At 42.2% G+C, this 21333-nt stretch overlaps 3 protein-coding genes across 5 annotated transcripts in view; 2 read left to right on the plus strand and 1 right to left on the minus strand.

Moving 5' to 3' along the window:
- The first annotated feature begins 132 nt into the window (after window positions 1–132).
- On the plus strand, window positions 133–9438 carry LOC114428310 (cytochrome P450 2K4-like). Its single transcript, XM_028396610.1, has 9 exons — window positions 133–381; window positions 484–646; window positions 728–877; window positions 954–1114; window positions 1223–1402; window positions 5227–5368; window positions 5445–5629; window positions 8253–8394; window positions 8474–9438. Exons 1-9 carry the CDS (start codon window positions 178–180, stop codon window positions 8659–8661), a joined length of 1515 nt encoding a protein of 504 aa, XP_028252411.1. The 5' UTR covers window positions 133–177; the 3' UTR covers window positions 8662–9438.
- A 630-nt stretch (window positions 9439–10068) lies between these two features.
- On the plus strand, window positions 10069–14593 carry LOC114428312 (cytochrome P450 2K4-like). Its single transcript, XM_028396613.1, has 9 exons — window positions 10069–10396; window positions 10490–10652; window positions 10748–10897; window positions 10985–11145; window positions 11321–11488; window positions 13000–13141; window positions 13225–13409; window positions 13975–14116; window positions 14195–14593. The coding sequence occupies exons 1-9, from the start codon at window positions 10193–10195 to the stop codon at window positions 14380–14382; spliced, it is 1503 nt and encodes a 500-aa protein (XP_028252414.1). The 5' UTR covers window positions 10069–10192; the 3' UTR covers window positions 14383–14593.
- A 5216-nt stretch (window positions 14594–19809) lies between these two features.
- The window catches only part of LOC114428309 (uncharacterized), a 49084-nt gene continuing 47560 nt past the window's right edge, over window positions 19810–21333 (minus strand). For 2 of the 3 annotated variants that reach the window (XM_028396607.1, XM_028396608.1), the window contains 3 exons: window positions 20670–20695; window positions 20399–20470; window positions 19810–20146 (listed from right to left, as the gene is read on the minus strand). In XM_028396607.1, coding sequence (XP_028252408.1) covers window positions 20048–20146; window positions 20399–20470; window positions 20670–20695 — 197 coding nt within the window. In that variant the 3' untranslated portion in view covers window positions 19810–20047. The remainder of the gene's footprint in view (window positions 20147–20398; window positions 20471–20669; window positions 20696–21333) is intronic. The other variant, XM_028396609.1, reaches the window with a different exon arrangement.

The following is a 21333-nucleotide window of genomic DNA, read 5'->3' on the forward strand; positions in this document are numbered from 1 at the left end:
CTCACTGTTCAGAAGCACATCAGAAATGGTTTACTTAAATACACACTAGTCTGTGGCAAGGTACAAATAACTCACTGATATGTTCACATTGACCAACCCATCTTCTTTACATAAAAACATGCAGTCACTGTGTGTCTCCACATAAGTATCTTGTACTGCTCACTGTTTGTTGTAGCCATGGGGTTCGTAGATGTTCTCCTTCAGTCCTTCAGTTTTGTCTCCTTTCTGGGGACTCTGGCAGTCCTGCTGCTCATCTATCTCCTCTTGACCTCCAGCTTCAGTTCAGATGGCAGGAAGGAGCCTCCAGGACCCACACCACTGCCTCTGCTGGGAAACTTGCTGCAGCTGGACCTGCAGAGACCCCATGATACACTAATGGAGGTGGGGAAGATACTGAAGTAGTTTCTTTAGTGTAGTTTGTTGGATATTCTCTGCAGACAGTTATTTTTCTCTGTAAACCAAGAAAATATTTTCTGTCATTAGTTTTCCAAGAAATATGGATCAGTGTTCACGGTCTACTTTGGACCTAAAAAAGTGGTGGTCCTGGCAGGATACAAGACGGTGAAGGAGGCACTTGTTACCCGTGATGCAGACTTTGGAGAGAGAGATCCAACGCAAATTATGCAAGAGTTTAATGAAGGACACGGTTAGATGATCAAATTTCCTTGTTAGTTTTAATAACCTTAAAGGGATGACTCCTCTGTTAACCCTTTATATTTCATCTCAGGAGTTATATGGTCCAATGGTGATTTGTGGAAAGAAACAAGGCTTTTTGCATTGGCTACACTGAGAGACTTTGGAATGGGGAAGAGGGCATGTGAGGACAAAATCATTGATGAATGTCAAAACCTCATCGATGTTCTTAAGAACTTTAAAGGTAAAATTAACTGTTCGTGTTTTAAATTGATAGAAAACTGTTGGAAATAAAATGTGATGTTTGTTTCTTGTTGCAGGAAAGGCTTTTGATACAACACAACCACTGAACTATGCAGTCTCTAATATAATCTGCTCCATGGTTTACGGCAGCAGATTTGAATATGATGATCCAGAGTTCACTTCCATGGTAGATCGAATAAACAGAATCAGTCAACTTGCAGGTTCACCTTCAATACAGGCATGTTTACAGTGTTAAGTTTGTATTTAAACCAGTACACTGATAATTAACTATTGTGAACTTAGTAAGACTATATTGTTTTTATCATGAATGTGTAACCTTTAACAGGTGTACAACATGTTCCCAAGGCTCTTGAAGTGGATCGCATACAGGAGAGAACTCTGTAACTTGTTTTCTGCAAATAACGAACAAAACCTGGAATTCTTCAGTCATTTGAAAGAGACCCTCAATCCACAGATGAGCAGAGGCCTGGTGGATGCCTTTCTGATCTGTCAACAAAACCAGGAGGTATGGCATTTATATTATGGACACCATTAGGGAAGCTAACCCCAAGTTTGTAGATGATGTGGTGGCTCAACTTTCAGCTAATATACAGGCCATGGTGGCCTAGATTTCAGAATTTCGAAGCAAGATGTTACTTATTCAGAAATTCAGACATAAGCTGTCCCAATTCAGGATCTGCATCCTTCATGACTGTGAACGTTTGGATTAAATAGTCAATAAAGTATAGTTTATTGACTGTAGGCTAATAGTATAGTATAAAGCTTAGTTGAATTGATGATCAATATTATTGTTATGTCGAACAATCATTTTGCCTATTGACATAAATAATAAGCTTTATGTCTATGCTGTTATGTAATATATTACATCTTACACAGCAAACAAAAATAAACATTCAGAAACTGTGTAGTTGTGATAATTGAGCAACAGGCAAGTTATTGACTACTGTGAAGGTGAGATCTGATCATATATGGCAGGTCTGGTTTAGGAGCAGCAGTAGACATCAGTAAAATGTCAGGTAGACTAGCTGGTAGTCATTCAGTGCTGATCTCGAGCGGGTCTTGTTTAATGTAGGGGTGGGCGATATGGCAAAAATTTTATATCACGATTCTTTAATGATAAAATCACAATCACGATTTTATCACAATTTGTTTTTAAATCGACACTAAATCAGTAGATTTTAAAGGCAAACAACAACTCTGATAACGTGCACTCAGTATTAGTTTTCAATAAACATAAAAATTTAAATAACAATTACAGAACAAAATAAAGTTTTATTTCAAATAGGTTAAAAGAAGACTAACGTAGTTCTGTAAAGTATTATTCAACAGTCATTTAAACAGACTGAAGTGTGCCTCCTAAGGTTAAACAGTAAATACAGTATTGAGACTTAAGTAACTCTTAAAGTTCAATGTGATTTAGAACAAATGATCAAACTTTATTGGGAATCATATCTAAGGACAAACGGAGCTGCTGCTGTCAGCTCTGTCCACCGTTTACTAGAGTCCTCATATGGAGCCTCTTCATCAAATGCCTGCGTTATTGTTTTGGTGACGTCATTAGCTGCTGCCTCTGTCTGCATCCATACTGAATTACGGAGTCAGTTTGAGAGAAGTCCCGCGTCTCATAAACTGTACAGCTGGCAGTTTAACAACAGAGAACGTTAACAAGCAAAGACGGACTGCTCTGCTGCTCCAATAAAACATCACAGTTTATAACAGTCTGCTCACACAAGACAAACTAATTCATGGTTTACAAATGATCGCATTTCTGGAGAGTTGCTTTGATCCAGCCGCCGGTAAAAAGGCACACACAGGCTGGTGTCAGACACAGCATTCACTGACACATTGAAGCAGAGCACCCCTGGTGACATGGTCAAACAATAAATCAATTGTGGCCACGAAATATTTTAAATGTGTGCACAAAATACTTATTCATGGCCACAAATTAGTTGTAGTAGTATTATTAGAATTCATGGACAGGGGTGCATGGGAGCAGGCTGCCCGGCCAGGGAGCACCCTTCCTGGGTATCAGGTAGCAATAAGCGTCCCTCTTTGCAGCACTGGGGACCTCCAAGAGCGCAGAAAAGTGGGGTGCCCAGCCAGCAGGCACCCTCCCTGTGCAGCAGGGAGCAATGCGAGTCCCTCTACCTGTCCATCGCTTCCTGCTGCTCGGGGAGTGCTCCTGGCTGGGCACCCCACTCTCCTGCACTCCTGGAGCTCCCCAGTGCTGCAGAGAGGGATGCTTATTAGCAGGATGTATGCGGAAAGTTGTAGAAGTTTAGAACATCAGTGAATCGTGCAAACATTACACAATGAGTAAAAAACCCATTTTAAAATAGAAGCGGCGGGCCATAGGAAATGTTTGCTGTAGTTTGGACACCCCTGCTGTAAGGCTATTGAAAGAGGTTCTATGACCAGTGCAAAAACGTTAAGGGGACAAAAGCAACCTTGTCACGTCCTACGTGACAGAGTAAAATAAGAGGTCATGCCATTTGTGATGATGCTAGCCTGTGGGGAGTGATATAACAATTAAATCCACGATAGAAAACGAGTCCCAAAGCCGAACTTCCGCACTACTTCAAAAAGATAACACCAATCCAAACCATGGAAGGAAGAATTATTTCAAGGCATGCTAATATTTTGGCCAGGATTTTCACATCTACATTACGTAATGATGAGATCTGTATAAAGCACAGAAAGTTGGATCCTTATCTTTTTAATTTAGTAGATACCATTTCCTGCATTCTGGTGGATTTTAACATGTTGTTACCTATTTTACCTACAGAAGTAAATGCTTAGTTTCCGATTCTGGAATCAGATCTGATCCGTCTACTGTAACTTTAAGAAATCAATAGCTTCCTCCCAACTTTTTTTTGTTAAGTTGAATCAAACATCAATTTAATGTCACCTAGAGCAGTGTTTGCGAACCCCCGTCTCTACACCTCTGGGTTTACACTTCTCTGGTCTCTGTATCTCGCACAGCGAAGTTTGCCCCAATACGCGCAGACAGGGATACACACATACGACACAAGAGACGAACTAAGACTAATTATATAGCTTACCATAAACTAATAATAATTTTCATACCAATGAAGTGAAATTGGATCGCGACGTCTGGGTACTTGAAATGATAAATTGTTTAACATGTCAGCAACAACAACAAAACCCTCAAAGGAGCTAAACTCTTTCAAAAAAGTTTGCTTGACTGCGACATGTGAACGGCGCTCCTCATTTGCATAACGTTCATCTCTACTAGCTCCTCTCAACTTGCTGCTTTACCTCACAATTGACAACAGAAAACAGAACACCGTATCGAATTGCAGCACATTTCCTTGGCAAAATTTAACGAATTCCATCGTTCTATGAAAAGTTGAGCTGCATTTTATAATGTAGCAACAAAGGTCTGGAATCACAAATATTTCTCCATACCCTAATTTCCCTTTTCCATACTTTTTCAGACCTGGAAAACTGTAAAATCAAATTCCATACTTTTCCATACTTTTCTATACTGTGTAGGAACCCTGTCTATATGTGCATTGCCTGACGCCTAAAAACTATCAAGGTAAACCAGAATCAGCTGATATTTGTAAAGAGAAGACGGTCAGTGATATCTGGAGTTTACTGAATGTTATTGATAATGAACATCCCATACCCTAACAGAACTGGTAACGTAGCAAACAGTTAGACCTTTGTCTGTATGTTTCAACTCTGAGGCCTCTGTCTCCTGGAAATTAATTGAGGAGAATTTTTCTCAGCCCTACAGGCTTAAAGACCTGGTATACTCATACATAAATTGATAAAAATATATATATTTTATATATTATATAACATACCAGCTAAAGAAGCTAAAACACATAGGGTCTTTGTTTTCAACTTGCCACACTGTAATAAATAATGCTAATGTAGATGGCACAGGCACTCTCCTCAATATTCAATATTTTCTCTCTGTATTGGAAAAAGCCTTTTTTCTTTTCTACTGTGGAGGAATAAGGGAGTTTCAAAGACCTCTTTGATGATGATGGTTTGATGGCACCAAAAAGCCAAACATGCAGCATGGTTTCCAAACTTTATACATTTATTTCGTGCACCACTGCTTGTAGAAACTATATGGGATAGTGACCTTGCCTCTGTGGGACAGGAAGAAATTTGGGGATACAGTATGGGAGAATCTACATGACACCATCAACTTTCTATGTCCTTAAATAAACGTGTTCCAGTAATCCTTTAACAACGACAGCAGAGAATCCTTGTAAGCCTGAAACTCCGTTCAAGATTTTAAATCAGGTTAACTTGACTAACACTTGTGCTTGCTTTTGTGTCTGCATGCAGAAATCTGGGATTACCAACAGTAACTTCAACACTAAAAATCTTCTGACAACAGTCACTAATCTGTTTGGTGCTGGCACTAATACAACATCAAGCACACTGAGATGGGGACTTCTGTTTATGGCCAAATACCCAAGAATCCAAGGTGAGAAGGTCCACAACAAGGTTTGACCCTCCTTTTCATAGACTGAAGTTTGCTCTGTGTCTGATCTCATCTCCAGATCAGGTCCAGGAGGAGTTGAGAACTGTCATAGGGGATCGACAGGTGCAGGTTGATGACAGGAGATGTCTGCCTTTCACTGACGCTGTTATCCACGAGACGCAGAGATTAGCCAGCGTTGTCCCATTTGCAGCTCCTCACAGAACAACCAGAGACATCAGTTTTCAGGGTTACTTCATCAAGAAGGTCAGACTTGAAACATCTATACATCAGCAAACTCAACTTCATAATATGAATAAGAACATTACTAAGGAGATATGAAAGGACGCAGAGGGCTCTGAGCAAACAGGGTCATCCCAAGTCTGTCACTTGTCCCTCTGGCAAATATATCTCAAACCTAGCTAGCACAGGGTTCTAGAGTGCGACCAATTTGGTCGCACATGCGACCTAATTTCTTAATGGTGCAACCAAAAAATATCAGAGGGCGCACCGGTACGACCAGCTGTTAGAGGGAGGTCCAACAACAGACACACATCAGGCTCATATCGTGGTCTAAACCAATCAGAGACGGTGAAGGGCGGGACCCTGCGTGTGTGTGTGTGTGTATCTTTGAAAACGTGTCTGCTGCAGTCAGCCGAGAGAGTCACTCACACTGCAGCGTGCACACACAGACAGACACAGACAGACAGGGTTTAAAGACGTTTCGCTGAACAGCAGAATCTGCAGTTCAGGTGAACATGTGCGGAGGAGAAGGATTTGTTGCTACTATGCAGGTTTTGCTAATTTGCTGTTTACCTGAATGAGTGACGATAACGAGCCGGTAATGTTCAGGGAGGGGGCGTGACGTGCTCGTAGCATCATAACAGACTGAACAACAGGTCTGAGGACAGTGTTATCTGACCTGTGTGGTTCATCCATGAAGGCTGAGTCACTCTGACTGACAGCAGTCAGCTGGTTTAAGCAGTTATAGAACATGGTTACATGAAGAACACCCATTTATAAAGTATCATTAACCTGCTATAGTGGAGCATTGTCTGCCAGGATGATATCTGCATACAGCTAAACTGTAACAGACAGAATGAAGAGTCTGTCAGCTGGAGCTCAGCTTTAGAAAGAGAGGAAGAGAGGTGAGGAAGATGAGAGAAGAGATACTGTAGCTACATTAGAAACATGTTGAAGAAAACTAAATATATATCTCAATAACAACTATTAAATAAATAATGGCCATTGCCAATTGCCAGATAGATAAGTGAGGAGCGACAGCCAGAATACAGAGAGAAAGCAAACAGGGAACTGAAGAGTGCTGTAACTTTGAATCTTCATCATGGATTTCTGACAGGCAGACTTGTTGGCTAGTTTGTCCATAATTTGAATGAGTACTATTAAAATATTCATTTTTATTTACTTTTTATTTACCTGTGTTCATTATACAAGGTCCAAATTCATTTTAGGATGATATGTGATTATTAAGCCTGTTCATATGTACAAAAGGTACTGATGCGTACAAAAATATATGAGTGTGATGCGGTGCACCTAAATTTTGTGCTGGTGCACCTAAGAAAAAAAGGCGCACCAGTGCAACCAGTGCAAAAAGTTAGTCTAGAGCCCTGTAGCATGCTAGAATTTGTTATACATGTCAAAATAACAGTAAGGAGAAGCCAAGAAAAGAACATGCTAGCCAGACAGAGGCTATGGCCTGTGCTGGGATTTCTACATTGAGATCAAGGCAGCTGTTGCAGGGGTGTACTCTCTTCAGTGTTGTGTAACAAGTAGGAGGCAACTTCACTCTATTTATTAACAGAGATCTGGAACACAGACAATGTGTGTGGTGTTAATTAGGGCCTGAGCACACACATGTATACACTGGCTTCAGATTTTTTACACTAGTAGAAAACCAATTCTACAATTTTGTGAACCACAGTTGTATTCACTCTCTCTGGACTATAGGATGGATGTAGCCATCGTGATGTCACCCATTGGTTTGTAAACCCCCATATTGAAGCCTCGATTTTCTTACTTCCTGGTCACCATCTTGACATGTTGGAGCCAGATATGACCATATTTGGAATAGCAGTGCACACAAGACAGGTGAAACAACAAGCCAGAAGCAAGTGAGCAGATGCAGTGTCCTGCTGGGAAACCTTGGGTTGTGTCATTTATGTTGATGGTGTTTAAACACCAACCACCTGCCTTCTTTCAGCAGGATAATTCTCCCTGCTGTAAAGCAGCCACTGCACATCCATTAGCCCACAGCAGCCACAACCTAATGAAGGAGGGGTATGAGGTGAGGCACGTGCTGAGGGCAGTGAACCCACAAAAACCAGCCATCTTCAACCAGCCATCCCACCCTGCTCTCAAGTCCTAAGCTGCTGTCCCCCTGCCTAAAAGACCATCAGCAGCCTTGATGTCTTATCATGAAGTGCTTTAAGAGAAGGGGTCACATCCTGCCTTGCCTTTCCACACCATGGGACAGTCATAGTTTGCCCATATAGCCAACAGGTCTACAGAGGATGGTCTGTAGCCTTCATCTGGACCAGCAAGGGAGCTACACTTAGCCACACCATAATTCCCCACTAACAGGCAAACCTCGATCTCTCCGTACTGCTCAGGACAAAATAAGTTTTAAAACTTTAGGTCAATCAAAGCCAGAACAAACCGATTAACAGGTTCTGTGCAAAAAGCCACGACTGCACTAAATTCCACAAAATCCACAAACTTTGAATCTTTCTCTGTTTATTTTTATGTATCGTTATTATCTGCACCCAATGTTGTTGTACTAAGTACAATGACAATAAAGTTTGTAATCTATGAGATATTTCTTGTAACATTCAGGCAAAGGTGAATTGCTGTATTATTGTAATCTCTGCAGGGAACCACGGTGTATCCTCTCTTAACGTCCATCCTACATGATGCCACTGAGTGGGAGAAGCCGCACACCTTTCATCCTGCTCACTTCCTGGACAAAGACAACAAGTTTCTCAAGCGAAGTGCCTTCATACCATTTTCTGCAGGTTTGTAATTTTAGCCATCTATGTAAGGTTACATTTGCTGTCATAGGACACCTAAAGTTATTTTTGTACTCTCTTGCAGGTCGCAGGATTTGTCTCGGAGAGAGTCTATCCATGATGGAGCTGTTCATCTTCTTCTCCACCCTCCTACAGCACTTTCGTTTCTCTCCTGCACCGGGGGTTACAGAGGAAGAGTTAGATCTGACTCCAGCCATCAGCCTCATTCTTGAACCCTCAGCTCATAAACTTTGTGCTGTATCCTGTTTGTGAGGAAGAATACTTGTTTAAAGAGCATATTTGAAATTTTCATGGTTTTAAGTGCTAATGAATTGATCAGCTGCTTTACTGTCCTGGTACTGGATCTTATTTGCCTACATAGCTACACAGCTGGGGCATTATCTTACATGTTAACCACACACTTACTCAGTTGTAGCTGCAACATTTTAATCAACATCTGCACAATAAAAGATGCTACACAAATACATCTCCCCAATATTGCCTTTTTGCAAAACAGTGTACCAACTGGTCAGTGTTGTTTACTGAGCAGTTGGTGATCCACAACAGTAAAACTACTACTTGACCAATAGACCACAGTTTGTGAGGACACAGAGCTGTGTTTCTGACGTGGTCAAATGTCACATGGGAGCTCCACAAAGAAAATGTTCTCGCTCCCTTCCATTTAACACTCTAGACTGTAGAATTCAATCACCTCTCACCCAACTGGCATCTACAGAAGTTCTTCGATTAGGCTCAGTAGTGCATGTGCATGTATAACCTCCCTACAACGCCTGGGCATGCCCCTGAGGAAGGGGCGGATGTTCTTCTGAGGAATCTCCACCTAGACCTGGATTACAGCATCAGTCAGCTCCTGGACAGTCTGTGGTGCAACATGGTGTTGGTGGATGGAATGAGACGTGATGTCCCAGATTGGATTCAGGTCTAGGGAACGGGCAGGCCAGTCCATAGCATCAATGCCTTCATCATGCAAGAAATGCTGATACACTTCAGTCACATGAGGACTTGCATTGTCATGCATCAGAAAGAAACCAGGGCCCACTGAACCAGCATATGGTCTCACAATGGGTCTGAGGATCTCATCCTGGTACCTCTGGCTACATACATACACACACTTACAGTTAAAACTACTCTTTCACTGACACTAACTATTCTACCTGCTGTGCAATACCTTGGCTCTGTTATACAGTACAATACGTGTTTCAGCTCTTATGTACATAATGTAAATTGTCATTGTCACCATACCTGAGCATAACGTACAATAACAATTCAGTACTGAAGTCACTTTATTCTGTTAACAGGACAAGCATTCATTGATTTTGTATTCATTAATATTTATCTATTTGTGCTATTTGATTTACAATGTGTGCTTCTAGTTTACCTGCTGTAACACATTTTTTGTGGGGGACTAATAAAGGATTATCTTATGTGTACAAACCACTGAACAATCCACAGCCAGTTGAAATTAATTGATTAGTGCACACTTTAAATATCATAATCAAAATATCAAAATAAGGTTTTGGGCAAAGTATCTTGTATAGTCGTTTCAACTTTGTATGGCTAAATTCCAAGTAGGATGAATGCAAAATCAAGGGCTGTTGACAGAGTCCAAAGTACCAACTCAAACACTAATGATTTACTTTGTTTTGTTGAGCCATTCAGTATCTTCCCAGGCAATGTGCTGCACCTTATTTTCCTCGACCAACCACTGTTCTGCACTTAAAAACATGCAGTCACTGTGTGTCTCCACATAAGTTTCTTGTACTGCTCACTGTTTTGTTCAGACATGGGGCTCGTAGATGTTTTCCTTCAGTCCTTCAGTTTTGTCTCCTTTCTGGGGACTCTGGCAGTCCTGCTGCTCATCTATCTCCTCTTGACCTCCAGCTTCAGTTCAGATGGCAGGAAGGAGCCTCCAGGACCCACACCACTGCCTCTGCTGGGAAACCTGCTGCAGCTGGACCTGCAGAGACCCCACAACACACTAATGAAGGTGGGAAAGACACTGAAGTAGTTTCTTTAGTGTAGTTTGTTGGATGTTCTCCGCAGATAGTTATTGTTCAGATGTGTGTTTGGCTGTCAATAGTTTTCCAAGAAATATGGATCAGTGTTCACGGTCTACTTTGGACCCAAAAAAGTGGTGGTCCTGGCAGGATACAAGACAGTGAAGGAGGCACTTGTTACCCGTGATGAAGACTTTGGAGAAAGAGAACCAATGCAAATCATGAATGAATTTAGCCAAGGACATGGTAAGGACAGAACATTAAGAATGATTTAACTGTTTCATTGTATTTGTTTTGTATTTATTCTCTGTAATATGTTAACCCTTCATACTTCATCTCAGGGATCGTATGGTCCAATGGTGATTTGTGGAAAGAAACAAGGCTTTTTGTATTGACTAATCTCAGAGACTTTGGAATGGGGAAAAGGGCATGTGAGGACAAAATCACTGATGAAAGCCAACACCTCATGGAACTTATAAATGCATTTAAAGGTAAACTTAACTAAAATCGTCATTAGTCGTAGCCATTAGTAAAGTAAAATAAAGGACAAAACTACTTGATGCTTGTCTGTCTCATAGGAGAAGCTTTTGACACAACACAACCACTGAATTATGCGGTCTCTAATATCATCTGCTCCATGGTTTATGGCAGCAGATTTGAATATGATGATCCAGAGTTCACATCCTTGGTAGATCGAGTTAACAGAAACAATCAACTTATGGGCTCCATTTCAATACAGGTATGATTTTATATGTCGGTAAACCCTGCCCTAAACTACAAAAGAAATGTCACCTCATGAAAAACTTTTTCCCCCACTATTTTGATGAATATTCTCAGTCAACCAGGGCAGCTGGACATGCTATAGATTTCCCACTCTGTGTCATTTTTAATAATATGTATATAATTGTTGACAGATATATAATCTCTTCCCATGGTTATGCCAATGGATTGCAAACAGGAAGAAATTTCACAACATGGCTTTAGCCACCAAGAAAAAAAACCTGGAATTCTTCAGTCATTTGAAAGAGACGCTCAACCCACAGATGTGCAGAGGCCTGGTGGATGCCTTTCTGGTGCGCCAGGTATGGAACTGTATCTACATGCACAAATGCTAGCTACACATATATCCAAAAATTTGTTATATATTTGTTGTGTATAAAAGCTTTGCATAGCGCTTTAAAGTACTGCATGTTTCTGTAGAAGTGTCACAAATATCTCAAATATTGCACTGTATATTTCTTTCACCACCACATGTGAGGTCTTTGCAACACAAATGCCAAATACTGCTGGCATGACCCCTGTTCTGTCCAAGTCTCCTCACAGCTACAACCTCTAGCTCTCCATCCACATGTTTGTGCTAAGAGTGTCTGTGACAGTAACTTAGACAGGTGCGACCAAGTCACTGTTTTGCAAGTCACAAGTAAGTCTTAAGTCTTTGTTCTCGACCCCAATCCCAAGTCAATTTCCAAGTTCTAAACTTTAAATTTCAAGTCTATTTAATAACATTAGGCTGCATGACCTGATAGCGTTAGTCCTCGGGACTGTGCTGCCCAGCTCTATGGAGTGTTTCACCGGGTCTTAACCATGAGCCTGAGTCTCCAGAGGGTCCCTGCGCTGTGGAAAACGTCCTGCATAGTGTCGGTTCTTCGGCTTACCGACCACTGGCACTTATGTCACACATCATGAAGACCTTGGAGAGACTCATTCTGGAACAGCTCCAGCCTATAGTTAGGCCTCACCTGGACCTTCTCCAGTCATCAGCCCCAGCTGGGAGTTAAAGATGCCATCATCCACCTTCTGAACCATGTCTACACCCACCTGGACAAGCCAGCAAGCACTGGGAGGGTCATGTTTTTTGATTTCTCCAGTGTCTTCGACACTATTAAGCCGGCTCTACCGGCAACTACCCTAGGCTTGGACTGCCGATACCCATTAGCTTGAGTTCCACTAAGCCACCCCGCTAGAACTCCTTCTTCAGCTTGACAGCATCCCTGACTTCTGGTGTCCACCAACGGATCCAGGGATATCCACCGCGACAGGCACTGGCCACTCCGACAGAAGGAGGTCCCTAACCTCCCTCTGTCCCAAGTTGACTGACTGTTTATTTGATCTATCATGGACATAAACTCTGGATCATCATATTCAAATCTGCTGCCTTAAACCATGGAGCAGATATTAGAAACTGCATAGTTCAGTGGTTGTCTGGTATCAAAAGCTTCTCCTGCAACAAGTTGAAAGTTCTTGAGAACGTCACTGAGGTTTTGACATTCATCAATGGTTTTGTCCTCACATGCCCTCTTCCCCATTCTAAAGTCTCTCAGTGTAGCCAATGCAAAAACCCTTGTTTCTTTCCACAAATCACCATTGGACCATATAACTCCTGAGATGAAGTATGAAGGGTTAACAGAGGACTCGATCCTTTAAGGTTATTTAAAACTAAAAGCCAGAGTCCCCAGAAACAAGAAAGAACTGAAGAACTGAAGGTAAACATATACGAGCCCCATGGCTACAACAAACAGTGAGCAGTACAAGATACTTATGTGGAGACACACAGTGACTGCATACAAATGCCTTAAAATTTGTTTCTGCTCAGGAATCTGGGATTACCAACAGACACTTCAACGACACTAACCTTCTGATAACAGTCATGAACCTGTTTGCTGCTGGCACTGAAACAACTGCAACTACACTGAGATGGGGCCTTCTGTTTATGGCCAGGTATCCAAAGATCCAAGGTGATGAGGCCAAGTGATCCACCCCAGGATGAATTTGCTTAGTCATTAAATTGTGATTTAAAGTCATCCTATTTCATCTCCAGACCAAGTACAAGTAGAGCTGAGCAACGTAATCGGAGATCGGCAGGTGCGGGTTGCTGACAGGAAGAATCTACCCTTCACTGACGCCGTCATTCATGAGACACAGCGACTGGCCAGCATCCTGCCTGCTGCAGTTCCTCACAGAACCACCAGAGACATCACTTTTCAGGGTCATTTCATCAAAAAGGTTAGAACACATATGGGAAAATAATTAATTCTGGGGGTCAGCCTCAAGTGACTAGTTAGAAAGCTGTACAAATAAGATAAATAACATGAGCTGTTTAGTTTGTTTAACAAAAGAACAAGGTGTAGACCTGTTCTATATTTCTTAAATGGCTTCTGTTATGATCTGGTGCTATATAGAAATTAAAAAGAAATTAAATTGACTTGACCTGATATAATGATGGGGGAAACACTGAACTGATTCTTAAATACGTTGAATGTTGAATACATAGGCTGTATTTTTTGCCCATTTGGTATTTCCAGAGTATTAAAAGTAGAAAAAACCTCAACAATATAAACCGAACCGGACCGAAAACCGTGACCTCAGAACCGTGGTACGAACTGAACTGTGGATTTAGTGAACCCTTCCACCCCTTAAAGCTGCAGTTTTTCGGTTACTTCTGAAGGAACCTTCTTTTGGTGCATTTGCACTACCTAAACTTAAAGTATTTAAGAAGCACTGGAATATTACATACGTCTACTTTTTATGACTCCCTGCCCTCTCTGAATCTGTACTGTAATCTCTGCAGGGAACCACGGTGTATCCTCTCTTAACGTCCGTCCTACATGATGCCAGTGAGTGGGAGAAGCCACACACCTTTCATCCTGCTCACTTCCTGGACAAAGACAACAAGTTCGTCAAGCGAGACGCCTTCATGCCTTTTTCTGCAGGTTTGCATGTTCAGCCATCACATTAGGTTACATGTAGTGACAGCACACCTTAATGTTTTCTAAATGTTTCTCTCGCAGGTCAAAGGATTTGTCTTGGAGAGAGTCTGGCCAGGATGGAGCTGTTCATCTTCTTTTCCACCCTCCTGCAGCACTTTCGTTTCACTCCTGCACCGGGGGTTACAGAGGAAGAGTTAGATCTGACTCCACGTATGGCCATCACCCTTGTTCCTTCACCTCATAAACTGTGTGCAGTTTCCCAAATGTGAAGAAGAAGCATGAAAAGTCTAAATCATGCTGTTATGTAATTTTAGTGGCAACTTAAAGTAAGTGATTGTCTACTTAGTTTCTTCCCACTTGACATTCTGTTGCTGGTATAGCTAGTGGTTAAACCAGTTTATAACTCAACCTCACGCTCACTCATGCAAATGTAACAGTTTGATAAATATCTCAAAAATAAACCTGAAATTGTGACACAAATACATCTTCTGCTCCTTACTGGTCACAGACATACAAAGATAGAAACTAAGAGACACACCAGCCTGTGCACCACTGTGTTATCCAAAGTGAAAATAAAGGGTCCTGATCATTTTTTTTTTTTTTTTTTTATCATGTTATGCGATTTACATTCATAGGGCTCCTCAATCATACAACACTGGCTAAGGGGCCTAAACATACAGTTTAGACTGTAGATTTCCTCTAGGAGAAAAACATGATATTACATCAATACTGATTCAAATTGATGTGTATCAATGTGTGATGACCCAATCACGTAGAATAAAAAAGGTTCTTAACTTCAAAACATCTTTGATCTTCATCCAATAGGCATTTGACTGACGGTGGTTGGTGGCCACACTGGATGGATGAAGGCAGAAAATCTCCAAATCACGCTCGGTCTTCAAAATAAATTCCCAAATGAAGTTTCTCGAAAAATAATTAAAGAGCAAACGAATGGCACGCCAGCCATGTAAAAATAAAAAAAATAAATAAAACTTTGTCTTTTCTATGAGGAAAACATGTTATTGTATCAACACTAATCAAAGCTGATCGATGTGTCGATGTATGATTGAGTCACTGTGGATGTGAGAATTATTGATTGTTGTAACAAAGACTTTGTCCAGCAGGGGGAGCCATAGATCAATAACATCAGTCCAAAGCAGAGCAGTGTCAGAAGAGTCTGTCCACTTCCTGTTCATGACCCAGAGGGCGCTAACTCCTCCATGAACGGAGATAAAATCATTATTTTCACCTGCTTCTGGACTAAACATCAGATTTTTTCATGTTTGACTCATTTACACAGTATTGATTAAATATCAGAACTTAGCTGTCTGAGGGCGTTCCTCATTCTTTCAGCCAATCATGCTGTCATGCAGCCCTCCTCCACTGTCTTCAGTAGATATAATCTGAGCTCAGCTGTTTCACAGTAAATCTCTCTGTGTGTCTCTGACGCTCACTTCCTGCTCACTGTCATCACACCAGCTCTGAGAGTCTTCAGTCTGTTTTTAGTGTGTTTTGCTGCCCTCTGGTGGGCAAACAACTAAAAGTGTATTTCCAGTCCTGCACTTCTGAGCCTGTTGGTCTGCTGCCCCACCTGTAGTTTCCTTTGAATGACGGCCTGAATGAAGAGAGGTGTAAAGCAAAGGAGGCCTACAGACAATCCAGGATCAGCTGACTGTGATGGAAATTTTGATCTCTGTATGCAGTCTATCCTAAATATTTGTTGTTACTTTAATCTTTAACCCTTGTTGTTAATTCCCTGAAACATCTGTGCCTCTCCCTGTATAGCACAGCCTCCCTTAATCTTTGAGCTCACTTCCCTGCACCACCCCACGTCTTGTTTCTCACCAATGTGACAGTTCCCCTGCCTTTTGCCATTCCATGTTGATGGCCAGGCCCTTCCAACACACAACAGACTCCAGGAGGAGATACTGTATCCAAATCCCTCAGCTGTATCCCACACTACAGGAGGTCAGCGGATGCTGTATCCAAACCCCTGAACTGTATCCCACACTACAGGAGGTCAACCTCAAGGTGCGATCAGGAGACAAATGGCTCTGTGACCTACGGGACTCCAGGAAAATATCATTAAGATGTGAATTAACATCTCACACTCCAGGAAGCCAACTTAAAACGTCAAAGTATAACCAGGAGACAGTGGGTCTGTGACCAGCTAGAAGAGGGTGTGACTTGATTAGGAGGGGGTAGGCTGATGCAGATATAACTGTGACATGTTCCCCATGTTCGGGGTCTTTCATTCATTCTGACCGCTAGAGTGTTTTTGACTGACTGACACACAATAATCCTTAGAGGGTCTGGCAAAGGCTACAGCACTTAAAGAACTGCAGGGTCAGGACTGACAGCTCTGTGTTTAAAAACCCCGGGGGAGGAGGGACATGGATCCGCCCCCTCTGTATAAATGGTGTCTGTGTGGAGCAAGTCAATACTTCAAACTCCTGGGTGTTCACATCTCTGAGGACCTGTCATGGTCACAGAGGCTACACTCAGAGTGCTCCAGAGGAACAACATGAACAGGAAACTGCTGGTGTCCTTCTATCAGGCCACTATTAAGACTGTCCTCACCTACTGCCTCATGGTGTGGTATGTAGGCTAAACATGTCTGCAAAGAGTCATAAAGACAGCAGGAAACATCATGGCTGCTCTCTGCTGTTTACTTTCTGAAGTCAAACCGTTGTGACACCTTAGTTTGACCACTGGGGGGCAGCAGAACACACTAACAACATCTGACACTCTCATACAGCACCCCCTGTGTGCACTGTTGGTACAGCAGAGAGTCATAAAGCTCAAAGTGTGACTGAGTCTGAGTGAATGTTGATTTATAAACTTTATTACTCTCAGCAATACAAAATAAAACAGGTCTGTGCATATGTAAATAACAGTAAGGCCTTTATATGACACATAAGGGTTTATGGGATTGGAGCAGGCGGTGACGTCACATGTCGTCACACTTTAGTTCACTGTGTCGATGGTTTCTGGAGTTCTCTGAGCTGGAGTCCAGCTGCAGCTCAGAAACATCTTCACCTCTGATGTGTTGGTGTGTGGATTCTAACAGAAGCTGAAAGGTTTTCATAGGTCACCACCACATCATCTCCATCACTGTGCGCCTGTGGAAACACAAAACATCAGACCTTCACAGCTCTTCACTGCGTCAGTGTGTGTGTTTGTGTTTCGTTGTGTTAAACTCACAGTGCGGCCACGATCAGCTCTGTGACCTGAAAAGACAAAAGAGGAGTTCAGCTTCAGCCTTCATGGAGAACATTCATCAGAGCGTCTGGTTTTAGTCTGCAAGTGTCGTCACCTTTTCTTCTGATCCACATGTTGACGGACACAACGGCGGCTGAGAGCGCTGCTACACCCACAAGACCCAAGACCAACCTCAGCCCACCTGAACAGAGAACGACACGATGCAGCTCAGTCTACACTGACCCATAGGAATTCAACTTTATTCATATAGAACCTCTTACAATCAAAACTGTCTTGAACTACCAGGAAAACTGGACGTACAGTTAGTACCATGAAACAATGGATCATACATCGGCCTGATGAGGGGAGAGGACAGGAGAAGAAGAAGAAGAGGAGAGGAGATGGGAATAGAGATGGTGGTGGTGTAGATAGATAGATAGATAGATAGATAGATAGATAGATAGATAGATAGATAGATAGATAGATAGATAGATAGATAGATAGATAGATAGATAGATAGATAGATAGATAGATAGATAGATAGATAGATAGAGCTCTATTTGTTGTTTATGAGTTAATGTTCATGAGTTTGTTTCTACATGAAATATTTCCTATTTACATTTATATGTTGCTGTTCTTATGTTGTTGTTGTGTTGTTTACATACCTGGATTAGATTCTTCAGGTGGTTCCAGGCTTGAGTCAGTTGTTGCTGATGCTGCCATTGTTTGTGTTGTTGTTGAGGCAGGTGGTGCTGTTCTCATCATCATCATGGTTGTTGTTGTTTGTCTCACTGTTGTTGCCGGTGGTGGAGGTTTTGATGTTGCAGCCGTTGTCATGGTTATTGTTGTTGTTGTTGGTGGTGGTGGTGGAGGCGGTGGAGGTGGTTTTGTACCTTCCCAAAAAAAACGTGAACGTGTAACAATAAATGGTCATGGTTGAATACACTGAATCAGATACAGCTTCCTGATGATGTCATCACATTATTATTGATCATCGATCAGTCAGACGTGCTGTGTTACACATTCACTCCCTCCATGTGTCGACACAGAGCAACATGATGTAACTGTCTCAGTGGTTTTACATTCAGCTTCCTCACTGCAGCTATAATTCATGTTTCACTGTGTTCTAATGAGACAGATCAAACTGAACATGATGATGTGAATACTCACTGTGAGAGACAGACAGATCAATCAGAGAGTCCTGACCCACTTTATGTCCTGATGTGTTAAACTGTCTGCAGGCGTAAAGACCAGCATCCTCAGCTCTGACCTTCTTTATAACCAGAGAACAGTCTGCTGTCAGTGTCAGTCTGTCTGATTTATCTGCAGACTGAATCTTCCCATGTTCCCACAGTGTAAATATTCCCTTTGTTCGTGTTTTCGTGAACAGCCAGGTAATACTGTGACACTGATCATTCAAATCTTTTCTGTCTCTACAAGGTAAAGTGACGTCCTGCTGCTCTCTGACAGTGACGGTTTCTCGAGTTTCTGATGAGAAAATAAAAATAAACGTAGACAAAGTACAGTATCAATAATCAGTACAGTCCAGATGTTTGATCGTTTCTTTTACATTCCATGTGTTCTTACCTGTAAATGGCAGCATCATCATCACAAACAGAGACATCTCAGTCCATCTGAATGCAGCCATCGTTCTTCTTCCTCTTGCTCTGACACTCTCTGACAGAATCAAGAGGAACTGCATGTGTGGCGCTCAGTCCGCTCAGACGTGGTGGTTTCGTCACTAAACCTCACGTTCTTCAGCAGCTCTGCTGCAGCCACATTCTCACGGAAACACTTCCTCTTCAGCTCTTAACAAATAACTCTGAGGAAGAGGACCCCACAGCTCTCACAGCATCTTCTCATCTTCCTCAAACTGTCAGTGATGTGATGTTTTACTTGTTTCTTTAAACCTGATCTACACCTGTCAGCTCCGCTGCAGCCTCTGTGGACCCCGCCCACCTGTACGCCTCCATCAATAAGACGAGAGGCCTCACAGCTGATGGTTTATATTAATAAGCAGATATTTGTGGTGTAAAGTGGAGACAAGAGCTCTGCTGCAGTGTTGTATACATTGACCATGATGTATTGATATTTTTCTGTTATTATTAGTTCATCAGCATTTTATTGATTGTTGTAACAGAGACTTTGTCCATCAGGGGGAGCCATAGATCAATAACATCAGTCCAAAGCAGAGCAGTGTCAGAAGAGTCTGTCCACTTCCTGTTCATGACCCAGAGGGCGCTAACTCCTCCATGAACAGAGGAGAATTGTTGAGTGATTGTCAAAAAGACCCAAATGCAGACAAAAAGGCGAACTCCAAACAAAAGTCAAGTTTAATAAATAAAAAGCCAAAGTACAAATAAAGAGTAAAGAGAAGGCAACTGAAAACAAGCTGAACCACAGAGGAGGAACAGGCAGACCACAGAGGACTCCTGCTGCAGAATCTGAACGGACCAATCAGCAGCCAGCAGGGCCAGAGCACCCAGGAAACAGTTCAATTTTCAGCTTTATATATACACATAATCAATAATGGCAGTTTAAGTGTGAGTGTTTGAAGGAAAGAAAACAGACGCATGAATCATGTTTTTCCATCATGGATGAGCTCAGCACCTCCACCTCCTGCTGGACGTCAGCGTGCTGCTGAAGCTTAATGACACGACGCTCCGACCACAGAGAAGACAAAAATACCCGGCTGACGTTCACGGCGCTTCCTCTGATTTATTTAAAGTGTGTTCATCTGATGAAGCTGTAAACGTTAGCAGGGTCATCGTCTGCCTCCGCCTCCCCTGGAGCTCTGAGGGTGGAGTAGGTCACCCTCTCCTTCTCTTCAACCTGCAGTACACACAATCAACCACACGTTAGTATGAGCTAGAGGTGGAGCTGACAAAAAACTGGTGGAGTCAATCAGGGCGGAGCAAGCAGACAGACAGGCGGGAAAAAAACACGACGACAGGAAGTCACAGGAGAACTGCCAAAATAAAACAGGAAACACGAGAGAAGCTAAGGGTAGAAATACAACATTATAACAGACAGATGATAAATTACAGCCTGGATTATATCAGTGGATTAAGAGGCGTGGCTTACTTTCTCCTCAGGGGAGGTGTTTTTGTTGTTGTGGTCGACAGTGACGTAGGTCAGACCCCCCTCCGGCTCCTCCTGAGTGCAAACACAGTGCTCAGTAACGCTGCAGTTCAGCTGCCTGCCAGCGGTGGCAGCAGAGAGCGCAGATTTAATTTATATCCATGTAACAAATAAATCAATCAATTTCAGAATTGGCTTTACTCTTTGAGTATTCCTGTGGTGTTTTATTGATTATAAATTAGTAAATGATGTATATGTTAAAAAAAATACTTACTACATGGTGGGATTGTTTTTGAGCGCCTGAAAAAAAAGGATCAATTTGAACATATCAGTGCAATTCTGTGATCAAGAAATTGATTTATAGCCCTTCAGGATGACATTTTAAAAACACTGATACTGTGCTGGGTTAATCATATAGAGGTAACCATAGCAACAGCTCTGCTTTAAAGGTCGGGTAGGAGATTTCATTCTGATGCACTTTTTGTTAAATTAGTGTAACTTCTCTTTACAATCCGATAGCAACCGATTAGTTCGGCAGTTTCTCATTAAACCAAAGAATATGAATCATCTGAAGCTATAAAACATAAAAACATCAGCCAATCCTCCGGGTGGACCCTGTAGGAGTATTGGCTGGTTGTCACTCTCTTCCTGCTCTGTGCACCAGAGAGGTACGTGCATGATGGCCGAAGTCACAGACCGCAGCTCGTCTTCAGGTGATGGCGTCCATGTGATTGGAGGCGTGGCTTCAGGGTGAGCTCCGAGAGAAAGGGGCGTGGCTTTACTTTAAATCTGGCTGACTCTCACTGAGTTTTAAAACCTCCTACCCTACCTTTAACAGCACTCCTTTATATGTGGCACTAACAGAACAGTGACAGACCACAGGGGTCGTCACACCGCGTGGCTGTCGTCATGGTAATTTTGACGTTTAGAATTAGAAT

Source organism: Parambassis ranga, chromosome 24, assembly GCF_900634625.1.
Source record: "Parambassis ranga chromosome 24, fParRan2.1, whole genome shotgun sequence".
Classification (NCBI taxonomy): domain Eukaryota; kingdom Metazoa; phylum Chordata; class Actinopteri; family Ambassidae; genus Parambassis; species Parambassis ranga.

Bases quoted from the DNA above. Each gene is read 5' to 3' on its own strand.
- LOC114428310 (XM_028396610.1), top strand. From the start codon at position 178: ATGGGGTTCGTAGATGTTCTCCTTCAGTCCTTCAGTTTTGTCTCCTTT. The intron at 1,115-1,222 runs GCATGTTTACAG...AACCTTTAACAG, and splicing joins CAGGTTCACCTTCAATACAG to GTGTACAACATGTTCCCAAG. The intron at 8,395-8,473 runs GTTTGTAATTTT...ACTCTCTTGCAG, and splicing joins CTTCATACCATTTTCTGCAG to GTCGCAGGATTTGTCTCGGA.
- LOC114428312 (XM_028396613.1), top strand. From the start codon at position 10,193: ATGGGGCTCGTAGATGTTTTCCTTCAGTCCTTCAGTTTTGTCTCCTTT. The intron at 11,146-11,320 runs GTATGATTTTAT...AATTGTTGACAG, and splicing joins TGGGCTCCATTTCAATACAG to ATATATAATCTCTTCCCATG. The intron at 11,489-12,999 runs GTATGGAACTGT...GTTTCTGCTCAG, and splicing joins ATGCCTTTCTGGTGCGCCAG to GAATCTGGGATTACCAACAG.